Raw genomic sequence first — 23,338 nt, forward strand, 5'->3', positions numbered from 1 at the left:
GGCAGGGAAAGGAGGGCCGAGGGGAGGGTAACTCTGCCTTTAGGTGAGATACTGAAAGATGTGGTGGCAGCAGAATCATCGCTTCCTAGTGGTAAGAAGTGAGGGGACCCACAAGCCAAACTGGAACCTGAGGGGACTCAAGGGGACAGCAGTGCTACCCAAATTCTACAGATATTAACTTGGAAAATGATATGTATTGTGAAACATTACTGTGATATTATTCCTGACTTTGTTCTGTCCTTCCCTTAAAATCTTTGGTTGCTGATTCTATTTTCTGGCAGCAATACAAAACCCAAAGACCAAGGTGATTTTTTTTTTAAAGCCAATCCAAACCAAACCATTCTGGGCCAGACTATTTCAAGGCTATTGGGATCTGCATCTTTTCCGAGTAATGAAAGTGGAGATGCTTGCCCCTGGGAACTGTGCCCGCATGTGGCTTCTGGGGCACTGTGCCCTCTGGGTCCCCTTTCTTTCTGAATGTACCTTTGCCTGGCTCCACCAACTTCCCCCAGAGGGCTCTTTCTGACATCCAGCTTCAGCTCTGTCCCTGTACCAAAGATTCACAAATCTCCCACCTTGAGAGGGCTAGCTTGGACTTGTAGCCCATCTTCAGGCTGATATACCTAGCTTCCTTCAAGTTCTTTTGGATATCTTCCTTGGATGACACCTCAAGCTCAATATGTCCAAAAAAAGCTCACATTCTTTTTTTCATGCCCTTTCCCAACTTAACTTCTGCTCTCCTGGCACAACGGCTTTCCTTGTTCCAACCTTGGAGTTACATAACTAGCAGATGCCTCTCTATTCCTTCCAAGCTAGCAACCAACAAATGCCAAGGATTATTTTTCTGCATCAAGATCCAACTCTTTCCTTTTCCACATCTATCTACTACCGAGACAGTCTGGAACTCTCTCTTCTGCATCAGTGTTGAAGTCTGCTTTAATTGGCTGCTTTATTTTTATGGTTTTTCTACCATGTGGTATACATTAATAATTAATATTACCCTGATCAGGAACAAAAATAATCTGTCAAAGGATGGATTCGAAGATTGAGTGTAAGTTTGTTTTGTAACTATAATTTTACTGTCTTGTTTTTATACCCTTGGAGAAATATAGTCATCACTTGGTATCTGCCAGATACCAAGGTAACAGGATTCCTCATTCAATAACAAAAATCTTTAGATCAAGTTTTAGGGAGAAAAGTGGAAACAGGAAAAATTTGAAGATGATAGCATATATAGTAGGGCATTGAAGCCTAAGGACCAATGAGCCTAGGATGTGTCTTTTTTAGCAAGAGACAATTTCCTATCTCTTGTACACACTCTCCTCTCATCAGCTTCTATGATTCACTCTAAATTCCCTTCCATCTCGCCTCTAATACTAATGAGGAGGCTGAGATCTGAGGAAAATCCACGAGTCTTAACCCCAATTAAACACCAAAAAGCTGGAAGTAGAGATGTGGCTCGAGAGCTAGCCTTGGGAAAAAAAAAATGAAGGGGTAGCTCCCAGGTCTCTTCAAGGCCCAGTGTTGGCACCCTTTCCGCCTTATCCCCAGCCTCTCCAAGGGCTGACCGGTTTTTTTGTTTTTTTTTGTTTTTGTTTTTGTTTTTTTACTAAAGTAAGATAAGAGCCCTTCATCTTCTTTAACCTCTCCCCTCAGAATAGAGAGGAGAAGATTCTGCCGAATCTCATTTCCGTAGGGTATAGGGTCTGAAATGTACACTTATAGATACATCATCCTGGCAAAGAGGGGCAGTAAGTTTAGCTCAGGACCCAGGAGACCCAGGTCATTGTGGCCCCCAAGGATCCCGAACCACTGTGAAATTGTGTCAGATCCCTGGGGCGTGTCTCTGTTTTGCTCCTCTGAGTTGTGCACAGCAAGGTGCTCGGGAGGGTACTCTGGCTCGGGCCTGCTGAGCTCGGTGACAAATAAACCCATCAAATATCCTGATCCGCTGAAGGGATCGGGCCCGCCCTCCCCGGGGATGGCCTCGGGCGGCACAGGATCGCTCTGAGTCACCCAAGGAGCGGGAGGAAAGGGACGTTTTCGGTCCCCGGGGGTGGGGGAGGGGCGCAGCCGCCGCCCGGGGGCCTCCGGGCGTCTCCCGGAGGTCACTCAGGTCACCCGCTCTGCAGGGACCGAAGCTCACAGCACCGCCCCGAGCCAGCACCTTTAATTGACCCTCGCAGCCCCAAGCCCACGTCTCAGTCCAAACGAAAGCCACACAAATGGCTTTTGATAAATTAAAGCAAAAAGCACAAAACACAGCACAACCCCCCCCCAGCGGGTGCGCAGGGGTCAGGCCCCCAGGCGTGGGTCCCGGTGGAACCGGTCATCCGACGGGAGCAGGGGGCGTGGGCGGACGTGGGCGACGCGCTGACGTCAGGGCGTGGCCACGCCCCCGGCGCGCGTTGTCCGGCTCGGAGCGCGGCGGGCTGTGGCGGCCGGCGCCGGCGGGGTTGCGTTGGCGGCGGGGACCTGCGCGGTCCGCTCGCTCGGCTCTTGACCACCCCCCTCCTTCCTTCCCCAGCCTGGGCCGGGTCTCCGCGGGCGGCCGGACGCCGGCGTCATGGTGCGGGCGGCGCGGCCCCGTTGAACCTCGGCGCGGCGGCGGCCAGCCCGGCTCGGGGTCACCATGCCTACCCGTGAGTGCGGCGGCGCCGGGCGGGCGGGCGGGCGGGCGGGCGGGCGGCCTGGCGGACGGGGGCGGCGGGAGGTGGCGGCCGCTCGGCCGGCCCGGGGCCCGGGGCCCCAGCTCACCCCGGCTCCGGGGCCGACGCTCTCGCCGCTCGCAGGCGGGGCCGCGGAGAGCCAGGAAGTGGCGCGGCCGCCCGGCCGGCCCGGGGAACTTTCGTTTCGGCTTCGCCGCTCCGGGGCGGCGGCGCGGGCGCGAGCCCCGCACACACCGGGGAAACCGAGGCCCGGGCGTCCGGCCCGGACCTGCCAGAGTCTGAAAAGTTGAGGTTCTTCCTCCAGCCCGCCGCGCAGCTCCGCGGGACCCGGGGTCCCCCGGTCACGGCCCCCGCAGCCCCGCCGGACCCGGGGTCCCCCGGTCACGGCCCCCGCAGCTCCGCGGGTCACGGGGTCCCCCGGTCACGGCTCCCGCAGCCCCGCCGGACCCGGGGTCCCCCGGTTACGGCCCCCGCAGCCCCGCCGGACCCGGGGTCCCCCGGTCACGGCCCCCGCAGCTCCGCGGGTCACGGGGTTCCCCGGTCACGGCTCCCGCAGCCCCGCCGGTCCCGGGGTTCCCCGGTCACGGCCTCCCGCTGCTCTTGCGCAGATGGGTCGCGCGGATCCCGGGACCTTGCCGCCGTCCTTCCCCTCCACACCGTCCCCCCTCCCATCCCTTCCCCTCCACACCGTCCCCCCTCCCATCCCCACTCCCCCCCCCCCCCGCGGCCGGGGATGGTGAACTTGGGCCTCCTTAGGCACCTTGTTACATCCAGGCGCCTCTCAGTGTGGTTTTGGAATCCGCTGCTTCACACCCATCAGGGGATTCCTGGGTGCTTTAGGGGTTCTCCCCACTCCCCCACCTTGCAAAAGAGATTCTGGAGCTTGTCCCCAGAATCTGCTCCTTCTCATAAGCTATGCATGGTTTGAGGATCTAAAATCCTGCAAATACTGGGTTTTGGTTTTTTTATGGATGTGATACTCCAGTGCCACTCTTGACCCATTTTAAAGTGACCCAAATAATGGCAGTGTGACTTGAAACCCACAAGCATCTGTGCAAACTAGAGTAGATCCTGATCTTGCCCTGGGAGGAAGCATGGCAGTGATTGGTTTGAGATTCTTTTCAAGTAAGTCTCTTTTCAGAAAATGTTCCAGGCTATTAAAATCTTTAAACACTTGGATTTCATAGCATCCATGAATATTTCTAATTGTGCATATTTCTGAACATGTACAGGATACTGAATTACCAGAGCCGTCTCCAGTGTTTTGGCTAATACTGAGTAAAGAGAAATTATGTATACTACTATGGCAGTTTTTCTTTTTTTAATTTTAATGTTACCTGTAAAAGTTACTTTTAGCTCCTCAAGCATGGAATTGATTTTTTTTTTTAGTATAGTACTTTATGGCCTTAACTCATTTGTTTTAGACTTGGTATCCAGGGCTTAGGTCAGTGTTTTACTCATCTAGGCTGGAGGTATATCATTTAGCATGATCTTCATTATCATTGTTGTCAGTTTATTATGTCTAAATCCATGCGCACATCATTCAGTAAATATGAGGTTGGCTTTGTGCTAGTCTTTTGCTTTCTGCAAAAAGCAGAGGGGAAGGAGATAACTGTTCTTGAAAGTTAAAGCTTCAGCTGGAGTTTATTGGTAAAATGTCAGTTGGCATACTATGAAATTAACAAGTTTTTAGTTCTGACTACAAAATTAACAAATCGACATGTTCTAACATGGTGTAGTTTCATCGAGAGGATATAGAAAAACTTGTGTCTTAAAAATGTTTGATTTACTCTGTTAGCAAGTGGTGGAGTTTGCCAAGTTAAAATATAGATTTCACTCCCCAGCGGAAATGCTGGAAGAAATATTTGTTTTACCTATCATTGTTAATATTTGCCACAGTAAACTTCTGTGACTGAATAGAAGTGTGCAAAAGATAGGGGCACCGATAAAAGTGAGTAGTTCTTGCCTTTTCTTTTCCTTGATGATCAGAGCTGTCATACTTGCTGGGATACAGTGAGCAGAATGCTTCTTAGAAATTGTGTGTAGATTAAACGTCCAATATGTGAAGTGTATAAGCAAGCTGAGAGCAAAAGTGTCAGTTTCTCTAGGAATACTTGTTAAGAAGAAAATTCAGTTCCAATAGCAAAGTTTTTTTTTTTTTTTTAATGTTGCTTCATGAAGAGTCTTATTTACCAGTTTGGCTAGTTAATCTTTTAAGAGGTTTAGCTAGATAATGTAAAACTGAAGGTTTGGCAATGTTTTTGGTCTTCTGGACTCTAGGATTCTGAGAGTATTCTTCTGTATTGTAGAATAAAAGCTTCTGTTGATGGTTTATTTTTTAATTGGAATATTGGTGGTCAGTCATTAAACTGGTATTGATTGGTAAAGTGTAGCTGAGTATGGTATACTAGCCAAGGAATAACGTAGGAATGCACAACTCGGAATATAAACTATTGCTTCATTGGAGTTGTTTTGCAGCAGACCGAAGAATTCTTGACAAGAATTCTTTGGTCATTTCATTTTATTTTCATCCAGGAGATTGAAACTAGCAGTAGGCACAGATTTCACGACTTACGTCACTGAATGACCTTTCAAATCTACAAACCTGTAATTTGATGCATTTTTCTAAGGGCCTTTATTCCATTCCCTCCCTATTCAAAGAACTGTTAACATTTTGCTTTCAAACTGAATCATCCTTTGAAGGAAACTTAGATTAATTAATCAACTTATTTGGTTAGTTTTGCAAGTCTGAGCACTGAGATTCTGAATTTTGATGACTTCTTGAGGTCACAAATGGAGTAGAACTGGCACACAGATCTGGCCCTTACACTCAAGTGACTACATTGAACATGCATGTTGAGCCTAGATAACATCTATTTTTCCCTAACACAAAGTCGGTAACTAAACCAAACCTCTTGAGTTACATTGAGAGAAATGTAAGCTTATTCAGAACTACATCAGAATTTCTTTGCATTTACAGGGAAGTTTAACATTTGCCTTGGCTCCCATTTCAATAGCAGGAATTTGTGGGAAGAAGGCTATGGATTTCAATGGGGTGTTAAGTAGTTGCTTGGTTATACAGGCACAGAACAGCTTTTTAGTAAGCTAAGGAGGAGACTCTTTAGTTCATAGATCACATACCTGGAAACAAACGTGTCTTATGTATAAAGAGTTGTTATGCTTTTATTATTTTTTTGCTGGTACTGAATTTGAACTTAAGACCTTATTCTTGCTCTGCTGGAAGCCTGGATCTTTTGCTGGTTATTTTGGAGGAGTCTGGACAGACTTTCTGGTCAGGCTGGCTTCTTGACTGCGAGTAGCTAGGATTGCAGGAGTTAAATTTTTATATTGGTTAAGGGAATCCATACTCTGAACCCTAGTTTTCTGTTAAATTATTATTTAATTATGTATGGGTAGTGTTTTTTTTTTTTTCTTTTACTTTTTTATTTTGTGCCCATCCTAGGGCTTGAACTCAGTTTTTGGGCACTGATCCTGAGCTTTTCTGCTCAAGGCTAGTGCTCTACCACTTGAGCCACAGGTCCACTTATGGTTTTTTTGGTAGTTAATTGGAAATAAGAGTCTCACAGACTTTCCTCTGTGGGCTGGCTTCAAACCATGATCCTCTGATCTCAGCCACTTCACTATCTAGTATTGCAGGCTTCAGACACCATCGGGCAAGTTAATGCCTTCTTTTTTCACTAGATTCTGGCATTGTCATCTGGGTTGATTTGTTAGATGACAGTAATTTGGTCACTGTTTTTTTCTCAGATGAGACTAATATGCTTTCAATCTATTCTTGGTAAGAATGTACAGAGTGAAGGACGGCTGCTATTTGAAGTATTTTCTTTTTAAAATGCATTGTATGCTGTGTTACTTTATATGTCCCTATAACAAAATACATGAGAAAAACAACATTAAGGAAGGACATATTTGTCTTGGGTCATGTTTAAGATAATTGGGTCCATAGTCCTCTCACTTCATTGCTTTTAGGCCTATAGCTAGGAGCAAATCTATTTAATGGCTATCAGGAAACAGAGACAGAGAGGGAGGGTCCCGGGACAAGACACTCCCTTTAAAGTTAAGTCCTCAGTGACTGACTTCAAATAGCCCTCAGTTCCAACCAGTTCACTTAGTTATGAATTCATGAGTGGCTTAATAACAGCCCTTGTAATCCAGTCACATATCAAAAAGAGTCCATTAGGATGCAACCAGACCATTAACATTTTTGCCTTTTAGAGAGATGTTTCATATCTAAACCAGAACACATGCAAATTCACATTTTTTTTTTTTTTTGTCGGTCATGGGGCTTGAACTCTGGGCTTGGGCGCTGTCCTTGTACTCTTCAGCTCAAGGTGAGCGCTCGACTGCTTGGGCCACAGCGCCATTTCTGGTTTTAGAGTGGTTTATTGGAGATGAGTCTCACGGATTTTCCTGCCCGGGCTGGCTTTGAACTGCAATCCTCAGATCTCAGCCTTCTGAGTAGCTAGGATTACAGGCATGAGTCACCGACGCCCAGTAATTCACAGATTCTTTTTTTTTTTTTTTTTTAATATTTTTTATTGTGAAAATACTGTACAGAGGGATTACAATTACATGGGCAAGATAATGAATACATTTCTTATCAAGCATTAGCCTCCTCCTTTGTTTCCACTTCCCATCCCTTCCCATCCTCCCCCGCCCCCCCAATCCTCCCCACGCCCCCCACCAAAGTTGTAAAGTTAGTTTTCGACATAGACTTGTAATTTTCATTGTTGGAATGGGTCTACCTGTATCCCTATTTAAACGACTTGTTTTTCCCCTTCCCCTCCACAAAATATAATTCACAGATTCTTATACTGACTTTTGAGCTTTTTTAAATTAAATTTACTCGTATTCATTCATTTTTTATCTTTTCCTCCTCCTCCCTTCTCTCCTTTCTTTCCATTCTTTCCTCTTCCTGTCTTTCCTCCTTTTCCTTTTTCCACCCAGGACATTTGTATCTTTCCTGAGTTGTAGCCTAAGATTTTTCTCTTTTTTTCCACTGTGACTATTTGAATTGTTGGTACTTTGGTGTGACCTTATCTTTCAGTCTGTTCCACAAATAGGGACACGAGGCTACCTGGAAGGTGTGTAGATAGTGAGATAAGATTGGAAGAGTTGAAGAGGAGATGCTTTAGATGTTATGCAAGAAGCAATTAACTTGACCTGAAAGTGCATTCAAACTGTCACAATCACAGGAGAGTGGCTGCCCTCTGCATACTAGAAGTTTCCAGATTATTACTTTATAAAGATACCCTTTGCTATTAGAGTTAGGTATTAAGTTTTGAATGCTGACTGTATGCTTTGCAGTATATGTTGTTCTTTTTTTATATTTTTATTGTAAAAATACTGTACAGAGGTACAGTAAGGTAACGAGTACATTTCTTATCGAGCGTTGTCACCTCCTCCTTTGTTTTTCCCCTTCCATCCCTTTCTCCCCACCTGTCCTGTATGTCCCATCGTTGCAATGGGTCAGCCTATATCCTTATTTCAGCATTTTGTTATTTCCCTTCCCCTCCCCAAACTAGAAAAATGTATATATAAGAGTCAGGCTGTTGTTTTTAATGACTTATAATGTACCATGTGATTTTCTTTTTTTTTGGTTTTGTATGTTCCTTCCCCATGCTATAACCCTGTTTTCAGTTTATTTGATTCTGGTGCCAGAATCTTGTATATGTTCTTTACAGGAATTACCTTGTTTAACCTTCCTCTTTTGAGTGATGCGTGATTCCACCTGCCCCAGAGATGGAGAGATAGAGGTTCAGGGAAGTTAAGTTGCAGAAGCTGGGATTGGAACTGTCTTGTCTGACTGCTTCAGTTCTTCTCTTGTATCCTCCTGCTCTGAGCCAAGGCAGAGGTGAATCAGATTGTCCCCTCTTCCTTAGACACTCTCATGTTTTGCTTTTTAGCACTGTGCTCGGTTACATAGTAAGGATTTAGTAAATGTTGAGTAAATGAATGATTGAATTCTAAGTGGAGTTAGAGAAATTGTTCTTTAGATACCATGCCAAACCTGAGATTTTTTTTTTTCATAAAACAGTGTTGTAAGTTTTATCAGTTTATGGGTATGCAGACATGCCTGCAACATTATCTGAGTTCTTGAGACAAATGCAGATGGAGGCCTGCATTATAGTCTCAATGAGGGTTTTTAAACTTGGACATCTTGTACCATATTTTTGCTGGGGTGGGAAAAGGTTGGTGTCATGGCATTCTAGCATGTTTGTTTATTCCCCCTTCCTCCCAGCCATCATGACTGCCTCCAAGTTTTGAGAATAAAAAATGTATCTAGATACTAACAGATGTCCCTGGGGTACAAAATTGTACCTGGTTGAGAACTTTGGATCCAATTATTTAAATGTTACAGGTCAAGCTGTGCCCAAGCGTGGCCTACTTTCTCATTTAGGTTCCTTAGCCCTCAGCCACCTCCACTCGGAGGCCCAAGCAGCTTTAGTGGTCACTAGTGATCTTATGGGCAATGCAGGGTCTTTCCTGACTCTGAGATGTGATTACCCTGTTAGGTTCCACTAGTTTCTTCTTCATCTCAGGATTTGCCAAATCATACCATCTTAGTAATTGGGAAGAGGAAGCCAGTTTACTGGGGAACTCAATATGCCTGGCCTCCTACATTGGATAATTTGGAACTGGCATATTTAAACAAAACTGCTGTAGCCTTGCTTCTCTGGTTTTCTGGGACAATGATTTCTAGTAGAAGCACTTTGCCCTTGCCCATCCACAGACCCCATAAAAGCAAAGGAAATTCTTTGTGCTTTGGGAGGCAGAGCCCTTTATGGTGAAATGAAGGTGCTAGTTTTTAGGATACAGCCACATTGTAGCCATTATATAAGTCTTGTTTGCTTTGGAATGAGCCCAGCTGTCATGCATGGTGCACCTGTAGCACCAAGGTGGGCTGCAATGAACAAAGCAGATTCTCCTCTGGCTGTTGTATTTTTCTTTTTCCTATGTACTGCTTTCTCCCTTCAGATGCTAGGTAGCATGATTCAGACTTTGATTAAAGACAGAAGCATTGCTCAGGCATTTTTATCACATCTCTGAATCATACAATGTTTCTTCTTGAACATCAGTTCCAACACAGGCTCCAGTTTTATATGGAGCCCAGTTTTACCTGGACACCCCCCTTTACCCCATGTGGTGGTAGAAAAGCTTCATACCATTGTTGGAAAGCAGTCTCAGACATTTTCTGAAATGGAGAGGACATGGAAAATATAAACCTAATCACTTCAGGGAGTTTAATGCCAATGAGAGAAATTGAACTGTTTGGTTAGGCTAAGGATCTTAAATATTTTTGCTAAGTGAGCCTTGTTGAGAATATGCTGAAAGCCATGATAATTATTCCCCAGAAACATGAAGATTCTCACCCAAAGTTTTACTATATATTTTGAAGGGATTTAAAGGCACATTGAGAATCCTCTGGTGTTATAATTTGAGTATGAAATGTCTCCACAGGCTCATATGTTAGAAACTTGGTCTCCAGCTGATGGTGCTTTGCTTCAGAGTTCTAGAAACTTCAAGAGGCAGTGCCTTAGTAGAGGATATAGGTCACTGGGTGGATGGGTGGGTAGTCCACTGTGTCCCTGGCCCCATTCTAGGTCTTTGCTTCCTGTGCCATCAGGGGAAAAGGTTTCATCATATGCTTCGACTACCTTATTCTGGCAAAGTACATGATGTCAAGCAACTATGGACTGAACCTTCTGAAAGCAGCAGTTAAAATTAACCTTTTCTCCAGTTATTTTCTTAGTATTTTGCTCATGGCTATACAAAAGTAACATATACCTGGAGAAAAAAGCAGAGCACCCTAGTGGGAGTTAAGAATATCACTATTTGCCAGATATATCATGGTATTCAAAGTACTTCTGTTGTCATTTATTTTTCTCCTAATTTTATATACATATTTTTTCTTAACTTTCTTTGTTAGCCTACTGCAATCTTTTATTATGTAGATGATTATTCAGTATGCTTTCCTAAAATTGATACCTATGATTATGTAAGAATTGTAGCATCACCAGAGAAAGGAATTAAGAGGGAAAGCAAAAATAGAATTTTGAAGCTAAAGGGGAAATTTAATCACCAAGGGAAAATGAAACTGAACAGCAAGTGTGCTATTGAGGTGGGTCATGGTGTGGTGCTGGCACCCAGGTTATCTATTACTGGGTGTGCTCATTATTTCATACTTTTTCATGGGTGAGTGACAGGAGTATATTCAAGGGAAGTATGGTAAAAAATCACAGCTAACAGCCTGTAATCCTAGCTATCAGGAGGCTGAGATCTGAGGATCGCGGTTCAAAGCCAGCCCAGGCAGGAAAGTCCCTGAGACTCTTACTTCCAATAAACCACTAGAAAATCGGAAGTGGTGCTGTAGTTCAAGCCCCACGACTGACCCCCTTCCCCTCCCCAAAAATCACAGCTAATGAATGACTTGAAATATTTAAAAATACCCAATAGAAAATTGTTACAGCATTTATACGATCTGAAGACAGAGCATCGCCAATCCTATGATGTTAAGGGTATATACTAGTACTTATTATATATGACAGGATAACAACTGATAAGTGGCTTTGGAAAAAAACTACAGTTTCCTTAATAAAGAATGTTCATTAAAAGCTAAAATCACCTTTCTGTCAGATTATTGATCTGTAACAATACCATGCAAAGGTAGTAAGACTCAGTACATAACACATATGCACATTGATCATTGGTTTTGGGAAGCAGTTTAGTGTATCTTTTCAATGATTACCCACTAACCCCATAACTTCATCTACTGGGATTATTAAGAAATGGTTCAAAACAGAGGGCATCAAGATTTCTGCATCAACATACCTGTTATAGTAATATACTTGCAAAATAGTGTGAACCCAGGAACTTATATTCAGTAATGGACCATTTCTGAAAATGGATTATAGAACATGTTTACAACAAAATATAATGAGCTAGTTAACAATGGACTTCCAAAACCAAGAATGGTTGTACTTAGAATTCTGGCACCTGGGAGCCTTAAATGGGAAGATGGTGAATGAAGGGCGAGACTCAGTCTCAAAGTTACAAAGAGACAAACAAAACGCACAAACAAACTTAATGAAGGTGCTCGGAGCTTTTATTCTCTAGTTGTTCTTTTATTCTCTAATTGTTTTCATATTTTCTGCCATTAACATTCTATAATCATAATTACAGATTTCACAATTTTTTTCAAAAACCTGAAATAAAGCATTAAAATACACTGAAGAATTCAGAACAGCCAGTCACATAGTGTGACGTTCTTTACATTAGCTTCGGAAAAGGGTGCATTATTGACTTAATTGCTATCATGTGCTCATGATTATAAAATTGGGAGAATGACCTGAGAAGTGAGTGTTTGATGGGGAGTATAATTCATCTTAATATTAAAACAATGGTTTTTTTTCTTACCATTTTGTATATTAAAAAAGAGGAGGAAATAATGTTTGCTTTATTAAGTGGTGGTTTCAGTCATGAAAGCCTGAAAGGTTTAGATGAATCATTATGTGGGAGTTCAGTTTTGGGGAGTCTGTAGGTTTTATGTTAACCATTTTTGGAATGATTATGTGTTGTAGAGTGAATACAATGCTAGACAAGTATGATCACAGAATGAGTGTTGGCAATTTCTCCTGTGATTAATATGTCAGACCTGTCAAAATTCTGTCATTATGTGTGCTAGGTTCATTGAGTTCTTAAAAGTGAGGTAGTGCTCATCTGTTCTGAAGCAGAAAAGCTAATTGTTTTTTCTCTTTCCATGCAGGATATATTCTTTCTTCACACAATTGTCCATTGCTCTTTAATTTTAGATGTTATTAGATAGAATAAGTCTAATTTTTACTGAAGAAATAATCACTACTCAGGATTTTTTCATCATACCTCTGAATCAAGTTTGCCTCTTTAAAAATTTGGCATTATAAACCTTTTGGCTCTACATCTTTCAAGTAAAGTTCTATCTGCTGTTACTTTTGGTTTTATTTTTAGTTAGCAAGTGGTTCCGCTGTATCTTTCATTTTATATTTACCCAAACTCCAGGATGTCTGTTGCAGTAGTTTCTTGAATAATGCTAAGTATTCCTCACACCCCTGCTACTTAATTGGCTTTTTTCCCCCTTGAACAGTTGTCTTGGCAATTTGCTACCAGGTTCTCTGTGATTTGGTTGCAGTTAACTTTAAAGGTTCTCACTCCAGCCGAGCAGACAAATGAAATAATAGCTGTCCAAGTTTGTTGTTCTTACTTCCTGGGGTCTCAGTAACTTTGCAGAAAGCACTGCTCTGGCTAACTGACTGGCCTGGAAGCTGAGGGTAGTGGCTCATTTATGGGTATCTGAAATCAATTTATTTTGGGGACTTAGTTAAAAGTATTTCTACTAAGCTGGGCATTGGTGGCTTACGCCTGTAATCCTAGCTATTCAGGAAGCTGTGATCTGAGGATTGAGGTTCAAAGCCAGCCCAGGCAGGAAAGTCCATGAGACTCTTATCTCCAATAAACTACTTAAAAAAGGTCAGAAGGAGTGCTGTGGCACAATGTGGTAGAGCACCAGCCTTGAGCACAAAGAGGTACAGGAACAGTGCCCAGGCCCTGAGTTCAAGCCCCAGGACTGGCAAAAAGAAAAAAAAAGCGTTTCTACTAGCTATTTGACTTATTAAATGGATGAGAACATCTAAAAATATTTAGGTGCAATGGGGATTTATGTAATTTTCAAGGTAGGAAGTGCCTTTGAATGTGTTATTAGCTTCACATCAGCATGTTGATAGGAAAAGACATCACTTCTGGCCTCATCAACCCACCACTTGCAGCTGCTGTTTTCTAGAAGAGCATCTGCAGCAGGAGGGTGTTCTGGGCATATATATATACACAGGAACCAAGTTCTAGGTCTCAGTCTCTGTGGTGGTTTCTTTCTAGCTGGGCTGGATTGTATAGCTTTCAGAGGTCCAACAGTTCTCAATCCAGGTTAGAAACTAATTTACTTGTTTCCTTCTTACCACCTTTTCTCTAGGCTCTTTGCATGGATTTTAAAGGACCAGCTTTGTGAAATCAAATACTTCTGAGACCCAGAACGTGATGTCAGAAAGACAAGTCCTATTTATAGTGTCTTTACAAAAGTTTCTTGTAGATCCTTGTTGGCTCTTGAGGATTCCATGTTGCTCTTAACCCACCTTAACAGATGGCGCCAGGGAAGCTGGTTCTCCTAAGTGATTTTTCAAAGTGCCTTCCATGGATATACATTAAAGACTTGTGAAGAAAGATGGTGAAGAAATTGAGCAGGTGACTCGTGTCTACCCTACCCCGCTTCAGCTGGGGCAGAACTCTGGTTTGAATTTGTTTATTTAGGAGAACATTCAATGTCAGTGGAGAAGTAATTTTGACTGCTTTTAAAAAGTAGCTAGAAACTGAGATGCTTTGGAATGAAGAACTCGGAAAACCTGAGACAAAACTCAAAGCCATTTAGTTGAAGGTGTCTCACCTGCTTAAATCTAATGTTTTCCAGGATTAGGGATTTTATAATCTTTGTTTGTCATAGGCAATTTGAATATGCTAATCTCTTTCAACTTTTTAAATTTCCCTACTGAGTTTCTCTTTAGGGACTCATTCATTTAGTATTTTTATGCATACATTTGCAAGACACTGCTAAGTGGAAGATAAAGAGTTGAATAAAAGAGACTTAGCTTCAAAAGATGTCCTGCTGTGTATGTGTGCTTGTGTGTGCATATGACTGTGAGAAGTTGTCATTTGTTCACATCTTTGTGGTACAATTTACTATGTGTTAATGTTATGTTAGACACTGAGAACACAGTGATTCTTTCACATTGGCCATATGAACATCATCATAGGCATTGTTTTTGCTTATGACGCTTTGGTGGAGAGTGAGAATACCAAGCTGACAGGGAGTTTGGTAAGGATCCGTAGCTATCTATTGGTTTATGCATAGCTTTTGTTAGACTGCCTCATGATACACAGTCAGTGTATATTTGAATAGTGAATCAAGAATACAAGGGAGACCAGGTGAGGTGGCTCATTCCTATAATCCCAGCTACTCCAGAAGCAGAGAATTGAGGAATCCACCCTACTAAGCAAGCTTGGCATGCCTGTAATCCTAGCTCTGCTGGAGGCAGTAGGTAGGAGGATTGATCAATCAGTCTGAGGTCAGGCCTTGGAGAAGAGTGTGGGACTTTAACCTGAAAATACTTAAAGGGGAAAAGTTGGGGAGCATGACCCAAGTAGTAAGGCACCTGTCTAGCAAGTATTAGAGAAGCATGGGTTGTCATGGGAACATGGGAGCAAAATTGGAGGGGGGAGATAAATGGAGGTTATAAAAATATTGTTGATTGAGGGGTGGACTTTGTACTGGAAGGTGGTGGTGGGCTGGGTTGCCCTGGAAAAATCTGAACACTAGAGGAAATAAAACTGAAATGGTTAATTAGAAGACAGGACTCACTTTGGTTTCTAGTTTTATCATCTGGTGAATTTCTTTGCTCTCAGAAAGGGACTTTCTGGAGGAGGGACAGTTGGTGGACTGGAGATGGAAAATGAGTCCATTTTTGGATATGATGAATGTGTGGTTTCTTAAGGATGTTCAGAGTATATTTGTAGGGATAACTGCATAAAATTACTAAAGGGTAGCTTGTAAGAAGAGAGAGTGAGGAGATCAAAGGCAGGTCTTCCTGGAACATTCTTATCTAAGGAAGGAGTGAGGCTGAAGATCCAAAGAAGGAGCCAGTAAGGCGTTTTCAAAGCAAATAAATGGCAGTAGAAGTTTACATGAACAGAGAATGCAGGACTCAAATGACGGCCCATTTTCTTGTAGTAGCATTTGAATATTCCAACATAAAAAGAAAAAGGCAGAAAAAGTGGTCAGTCTCTTACAGTTTAAGTTGATACTCTGAAAAGAAATTTATTAGAGGACTGTATTTAGACTTCAAAGTAGTTGTCATACTTCACAGTTATGGTGCGTGCTATCCTGTACTTATATCTTAGCTGTTTTTTATCACTTCTTGCATGCTGGGAGATGAGATTTTCAGGTTATAATTATTAGGTGCAATTTTCATGGAATGATTAGGACAGCTCTATATATATGTAGTCCAAGATAAGCCATACAAACCCAAACTGTTATTGATTTCTTATTTCATTGTTGTCTTGTTTGAGTCTCATTATGTGAGAAGAACCAAATTGTTTGCTGGAGCAGATATAATGCTGAAGTCAAGTTACTAGGACTTGAATTACAATCAGAGTATCAATCAGATTTTTTTCCATTTACACTGCTAATCTGCCCTTTCCTTATCCTGTTAATTCCTGCTCTTTTCTTCCATTCTCTTTTTTTGGTGGGGGGGGGGGCACTTACTTGGCATAACACAAGAAAGGCCCTATTCTCTTTCAGCCTCACAGAAATACCTGCCGCTCCGACTGTGGAGCCTGCCCAGATAGGGTATTGGCAACATGCTGATTAAAGGTGATTGAGAGAATCTTAGGGAGCATTGCATGTAGTCAGTAAGTATGGTTTAGCTGCAGTTCTTTTCTAAAATGGCAATCAATTCAACCGGTTTTTTGATATTTGAGCCTTTTGGAGTGATGAATTTCAGAAATCTGCATAAAGATGTTTTTGTTGATCCTTTACATTCTCAAACAAGTTAATTTTTATAGGTGCAATAATGAGTGAATACTACAAAAACATACCTTAGTAATTTTATTAAAATCACAGATGTTTAAGATTTTAGTTTATGATCCATTGAAAGGTGAAAGATATTCACTAGCATACCTTCTGATTAACATAAAAACCAATCCTTTTTATATACTATGACCAAAATGTGTTTTAGTCATAAGTTGTTATAAGAATGTTAAAATTTTAAGAAATCTTAGGCTTTAATTTTATATTACCCTAGATCTCATGACTGGGTGAGCATGAACTTTCTAGAGGGTGGAAGATTGTAACTTGTAGCTTATTTTTGTAGAGTTTCTTTTTGTTTTTGTTTTTTGGGTCGGTCGTGGGGCTTGAACTCTGGGCTTGGGTGCTGTCCCTGAGCTCTTCAGCTCAAGGTGACCGCTCTACCACTTGAGCCACAGCGCCACTTCCGGGTTTCTAGTGGTTTATTGGAGATGAGTCTCACGGACTTTCCTGCCTGGGCTGGCTTTGAACCGTGATCCTCAGCTCTCAGCCTCCTGAGTAGCTAGGATTACAGGTGTGAGCCACCTTCACCCGGCTTTTGTAGAGCTTTTATATATCATTGTCAAAGACCTAGGTTTGGTCTCCAGCTTGGCTAAATAAATAAATAAAATGCAGCATTTTAGTTAGAAGTTTAGGGAAATACAGCAAGCACTGAGTCTTGAAGGTTTAAATTAGTATTTTTTTCATTAAACTTTCACTTTGGATAGAGGAATTACTTTCTTTAAATACATAATTAGTATGTTACTTTTCTTTTTAGCGGAAAGTCATCTCACATCCAATGAAGAGCTTTTACCATATGGCATTGATGCTGTGGGTGTATAAGAAGAATGGATGTTGTTGGTATATTAAATGTATTTCTTCTAAAAATAATTTTGGAAGCTACAAACACTCCCACAGACTTAACGCTTTTGTCACTTTATGACTGAGGAAACAAAACATTTGTTAAGATTTAAATAGGTGGGGAATTTTTTTCATTGGCCCAAAATATCTCATAGACTGCTTGTGAAACAGACAATGTTAATTAGCAATAACTCTTCATCCTAGTTATATGAGAATGATGCTAGTCATTGTTGTTAAGGATTCTTTATGTTCATTATGATGTCATCTTTTAATTTATTAAACTGTGATCTTGGTATTACAATAGAATAATAAAGTCACAGTGGGTCACATTCTTGAGATACAGACATGCAATTATTTGAGCAATTAGAAATGTCTAGATTTTCCACTTTTCCTCCTTCTAGATTTTGACTCAGTAGGACTTGTGCGTATGAAATTCAAAAAAATGAAAGATTGTGAAAGTGCTTTTAATTTTTTTTTTGGGGGGGGGGTAGTCGTGGGGCTTGAACTCTGGGCCTGAGTGTTGTCCCTCAGCTCTTCAGCTCAAGGCTAGAGCTCTATCACTTGAGCCACAGTGCCACTTCTGGTTTATTGGAGATAAGAGTTTCAAGGACTTTTCCTGCTCAGACTGGCTTTGAAATGCAATCCTCAGATCTCAGCCTCCTGAGTAGCTAGGATTACAGGCATGAGCCACTGGAGCCCAGCTGCCTTTAATTCTTAATTGCAAAAGAGATAATTTTATTATGGACTTAAAAACATGTAGAATATATATATATATATATATATATATATATATATATATATATATACATATATAAATTTTTTTTTTTTTTTGTCACCGATGGGGCCTGAACTTTGGACCTGGGCACTGTCTCTCAGCTCTTCAGCTCATGGCTAGTGCTCTACTACTTGAACCATAGCACCACTTCTGGCTTTTTCTTCTTATGGGGTGCTGAGGAATTGAACCCAGGGCCTCATGCATGCAAGGCAAGCGCTCTACCACTGAACTACCTTTCCAGCCCCTATGTAGAATATTTTTAAGTTAAAAAAGCAAACCTGAAAGCATCCAGTATTAGGTTACTATATTACAAATATTTTTTTGTATATTGAAGGGAAGAATTAAAAGTAATCTTTGCATCAAGTTGTAACAAATCAGAGGATTCTCACCTTATTGCTACAAAATAAAGGATAGGCTTATTGCCAGATTTTGCTTAGATTCATAAAAATTCTTTCATTATTTTCCATGTTTTGGGAAACGTACTGTGACGTATTGTTGTGCCAAGCTGAAACTTGCTTTGCACTATGAGTACCAGAACTTGACGACATCCTAAGCTCTGGCTGGCAGCAGGCGTTTGATGAGTCTGTCTAGTGATGAAGCTCTGTCCCAGGCTTCCCAGGAGGGGTGTGTGGCAAGGACAGTGACGCACTTCACTTCCACTGTGCTCTCTCTTGTCTCACACTGGGAGCTACCTGGTTCTTCTTGTGGAAGCAGTTTAACAACAAAGGCCTCTCATTTGTATTTTCTTTTTCCATGACAAAATCTCATTGTGTACCTCAGGCTGATGTTGAACTCCGATTCTCCTTCCTCTCCTTCCTGAGTCATTTTTTTGTTGTTCACACATGTTTTTATGTTCATATGGACATTGGAGAACTCTGAGTAACTTAAAGTAGGAAAATAAAATAGTTTCTAGATGTGGTAAGTTTAGTAATGGGACATGTTCTCTGGTAAGTTGTCAGTTTTCCATTCCCTGCCACCTGACCTAGTTTTATACCTCTGGAGAGAGTAATGGTAATAATTATCTAACTTTTGCAGGTGCATATTATTTTCAGGATGGTTCTTTAGTCTCCAACTTGGATTTTTTTTCTTTTTTTTAAAGCCAACTTGTGAAGGCAGATAGAAGAGAGAGAGAGAGAGAGAGAGAGTATTATTGGGGTTTGAACCAGTAAGAACTTTAGTACTTGAGATACCTTGGGTCCTTTTTGCATTGGATTCTTCTTCAGATAAAGTCTAATTTGTTTTGCCTGGACTAGTTTCAAACCACAATCCCCATGCCTATGCCTGTAAACCCAGAGTACCCAGCATGCCCAATTTGTTTATTACAATGGTGTCTCACTAACTTTTTGCCTGGACTGGCCTCACACTGTAATACTTAAGATCTCTGCTTCCTGTGTAGCTGCAATTGTAGGCATGAATCCACCAGATCCTGCTCTAGAACGCGGAACGCGGACTCCTAATGATCCACTGCTTCTCCTGAGCTCTTATTAAAATTTTATAAGTTAGAAAACACTGTCAAGTTTTAACACTTTTGACCTTGCATAAACTACTTTTACTTTTTAAAATCCTTGTTTGGCGAAGTATATGACCATTTGGAGGTTTAAGTGAGATAAAAATCTGTAATCCACTGGACCTGCATTTGTTGAGTGTATTTTGAGAATGAGGCTAGCAGAAGAGGGATAGACAGGAGCAGTATTCTTAGGGTAGATTAGGCCCTGGAGCAATTTAGGACTACAAGTCCTAAATTAGGACTACAAGTCATTTTGCATAGTATCCATGAGACCAGAGTCAGTTACTTGTGGTAAACTTGAAAATGTATTATTTGATGTATTTGTTTTCCAGGGTTACTACGACAAAATACTGCAAGTCTCATGGTTTAAACTGCATGTATTTGTTGGCTAGAGGTATGTGGGGGCTAAAAGTCTAAAGATACGGAAGGTTTGGTTTTGTGAAGACTGAGGGGAAGAACGATTCCAGGCTTCTCCCGGCTTGGGGATAGGCGTATATTTGGAGTTCTCTCTGTATGTATATCTCTTGAGTTTCCAACTTTTATGTTTTTGTCAGTCGTAGGGGCTGAATTCTGGGCCTGGGTGCTTTCCAAACTCAGTTCTTTAGCTCAAGGCTAGTGCTCTACCACTTGAGCCACAGCTCCATTTCTGCTTCTCTGGTGGTTTATTAGAGAAAAGAATCTCGCAGACTCAAAGCCTGCCTAGGTTAACTTTGAATCACAATCCTCAGATCTTAGCCTTTTCTGCTTAAGTGGTGCTGAGGAGTCGAACTCAGGGCCTCATGCATGCAAGGCAAGCACTGTACCATTGAGCCACCTTCCCAGCCCAAGTTTCCAAGTTTTATAAGGATGGATATCATATTTTATAACAATTGGATTAGAGACTTGCATAATGACCTCATCCCAATGCTGTTACATTTGTAAATGCCTTGTCTCCAACTTACAGCACTTTGTATGAGGCACAAAAGTTAGAAGTTCAGCAAGGGAGTTTTGAGAGTGATATAGTCCAACTCATAGCCGGCATAACATTGAAACGTTTTTAAATTTATAGTATTCTCATTTTAATATCATGTTTATTAAACTTTGATGTGAATTGATGGTACAGTCACTTTGCTAAGGTTAAATTTGTCTTACCTAAACTTAAGTATGTCTATCACTTGAAAAAAACATGACTTAATTGTGTAAAAACTCTTTATTTCCTTGTCTTAGTTGCTTTGTGTGCTACTATTGGGATGGGAAAGGAGTTTAAGTTTGAGTATCAAGGAGTGAAGTACTTTCTCTGGAGGCTGACATATAATATCTTTTTTTGGTCCTTGAATTAATTTAAAGAATGGTCTGTGTCTATAAAGTTGAGAAGTCAGTAGAGAATTTATGTATTTGTACATTATATGAAGTCTTATTTGTGTTAATTTCCTAAATACCTTCCATAACAGACACCACACACTACGTGGCCTGAGACACAGAATGATTTTCTCTTACACTTCTGGAGTGGGCAAGATCTTGTCCCATCAGCCGGCTTTGGTACCTTTTGCTGTTACTGGCCCCCACATCTTTGTGGATGCTGTTATTGAACCAAGGCTTACTCTGCTTATTAGGTTGTTTCTCATTAAAACTAAGTAGAGGTTCTTCATTACCAAAGACAGTTTGTTAGCATTTTAAACCGTAAGAAGCATTTCTACATATCACTCATAGTAACTTCATATTCTTAGAAATAGCATTAATAAACATTCATTTGAACAGGTTTAAATTACTTAAATAGAAATTTGAAAAATCTGATTCTAATTTCAATTTTTTTATACTTTTTATATTAGTTGAAACATTTGAAATGCTTTTTGGTATAATTCTTTTTTGTTGTTGTTGTTGTGTGGGGCTTGAACTCTGGGCCTGGGTGCTGTCCCTGAGCTCTTCCTCTCAAAGCTACCGCTCTACCACTGAGTCACAGTGCCACTTCCGGTTTTCGGAATGTTTTATTGGAGATAGGAGTCTCACGGGCTTTCCTGCCCAGGCTGGCTTTGAACTATGATTCTCAGATCTCAGCCTCCTGAGTAGCTAGGATCACAGGTGTGAGCCACTGGCACTCGGCTGGTATAATTGTCTTAAACCAGGTTCTAATCAGGTCTTACTTTGTCCTTGGTTCAGCATTTTTCTTCAAAGCTGCTAATGTTTTAATATCATAATGTTATTTTAATTCTTTGGTATTTATGTTGTAATGACATTATTTCATAATTGTGCCACCTACTTGGAAATTTGTGTTGTTCCCTTTGCCTACAGAGTTAATTTCAAATTTACCCATGAGTATAATAAGTTCTTTGAAAGTTTGAGGAGAGACAAATATATGTTAGGAAATTCGTTTGTATAGTTATGGCATTTTTCCTTTTTTGGTTCATTTTCTTCTAGCTCTGAAGTTAAGTTTATTAGGCTAGTCATAGTGGTATGTCACAACAGTCCTTGTTTTCTTTTTTCTTCAGCCTTTTTGGAATACCCTGTTCTTTCCATTTCTGTTCTTTAAAATCTAGCTAAAAGCTGAGCTCTTTAAAGTGAAAAAAACTTTTCCTAATCAGTTCAGCTCATTAAAAGTACTTTTTCCAGATATGAGAAAATGGTCTGTTCTATTAGTTTTGTACCTCTCTTATTACTTTGCATAGTACTTTGTACATAATTCCTATTTGTTTTTGCTTGTTTGTATTCAGTTTCAGTCTTGACAGCAACTGGTATTGATTCTGTTGGAAGGAGTAAGGAAATTGTCACTAGTTGACTACTTCTATTCTTAATAAAAATAAGTTATATGATACAGCTTGTGGATCAAATTTAGATAATTGAAATGCAAGAAAGAATACAATTAATTTTGGAAAGACGAAGAAAAAAAGAGAAGGTGACCAGTTCGTTAGGATGCTTATCAATTGAATGCTTGTTCACTTGGGGTAAGGCAATTAGGGCCTAGAGTAAAAAGAGAAGATCAGGAAGAAAAATTTCACTGCAATAAAATTTTCTATCAGCTCTTAAACACTGGTGAACCATGTTTTGAGGATCATCATAATATACATATCCCAGTTCAGAATCTCCTGGAGTATGCATGTGGTATGTAAGTAAAGTACTTAATTAAAATTATTTGGACCAGGGCTGGGAAGGTGGCTCAGTGGTAGAGCGCTTGCCTTGCATGCCTGAGGCCCTGGGTTCGATTCCTCAGCACCACATAAGCAAAAAGAAAAAAGCCGGAAGTGGCAGTGTGGCTCAAGTGGTAGAGCGCTAGCCTTGAGCTGAAGAGCTGAGGGAACAGCGCCCAGGCCCAGAGTTCAGGCTCCATAACCGGACCCAAAAAAAAAAAAAAAAAGAACAAACAACAAAAAAAAATTATTTGGACCAGATGTTTCAAGTTTCAGAGTTTTTAGATTTTGAAATGTTTGTATAAACTTTTCCAATTGACATTGCCAGACCTCATCATCTGAAATCAGAAATGCTCAAAATCTGAACATGTTGAACATGATATTGCTACTCAGAAAGCTCCAGACTTCAAATTTTCAGGTTATGGATGCTTAAACTATCATATCTAAGTAATACTGGTTATTTTAGCATTTACTATGTGAAACATTCTACCCTCAGCATTTTCTTAACTAAAAAGCTGAAGAATGTTATGGCAATTATAAAATGTTTGATAGCTTTGGAGTAAACAACAGTTCATCTATAGTTACTTGCATGTGGAAGTTGTTCATTCTTAAAGCAACCCTCAAGTACTACAGAATTGCCGTTGAATTAATCTAAGCTATCAATTTAGGTCTTGCAAGGGGATAATGACTTATTCCTCTCCCCAGTTTCTGGTCAGTATTATAAAGAAGATCTAGAGTCTTTGAAAATAATGATTTCAT

The 23,338-nt window shown here is 41.0% G+C and overlaps 1 protein-coding gene across 2 annotated transcripts in view; it reads left to right on the top strand.

Annotated features, from left to right (window-relative positions):
* The first annotated feature begins 2,439 nt into the window (after nt 1-2,439).
* Efr3a (EFR3 homolog A) overlaps nt 2,440-23,338 on the top strand; it is an 84,002-nt gene continuing 63,103 nt past the window's right edge. Inside the window, exon 1 of one of the 2 annotated variants that reach the window (XM_069991419.1) lies at nt 2,440-2,642. In XM_069991419.1, coding sequence (XP_069847520.1) covers nt 2,633-2,642 — 10 coding nt within the window. In that variant the 5' untranslated portion in view covers nt 2,440-2,632. The remainder of the gene's footprint in view (nt 2,643-23,338) is intronic. The other variant, XM_069991420.1, reaches the window with a different exon arrangement.

The sequence above is a fragment of the Dipodomys merriami genome, unplaced genomic scaffold (assembly GCF_024711535.1).
Source record: "Dipodomys merriami isolate MVZ:Mamm:240054 unplaced genomic scaffold, mDipMer1.0.p SCAF_4, whole genome shotgun sequence".
In the NCBI taxonomy this organism is placed as follows: Eukaryota; Metazoa; Chordata; class Mammalia; order Rodentia; family Heteromyidae; genus Dipodomys; species Dipodomys merriami.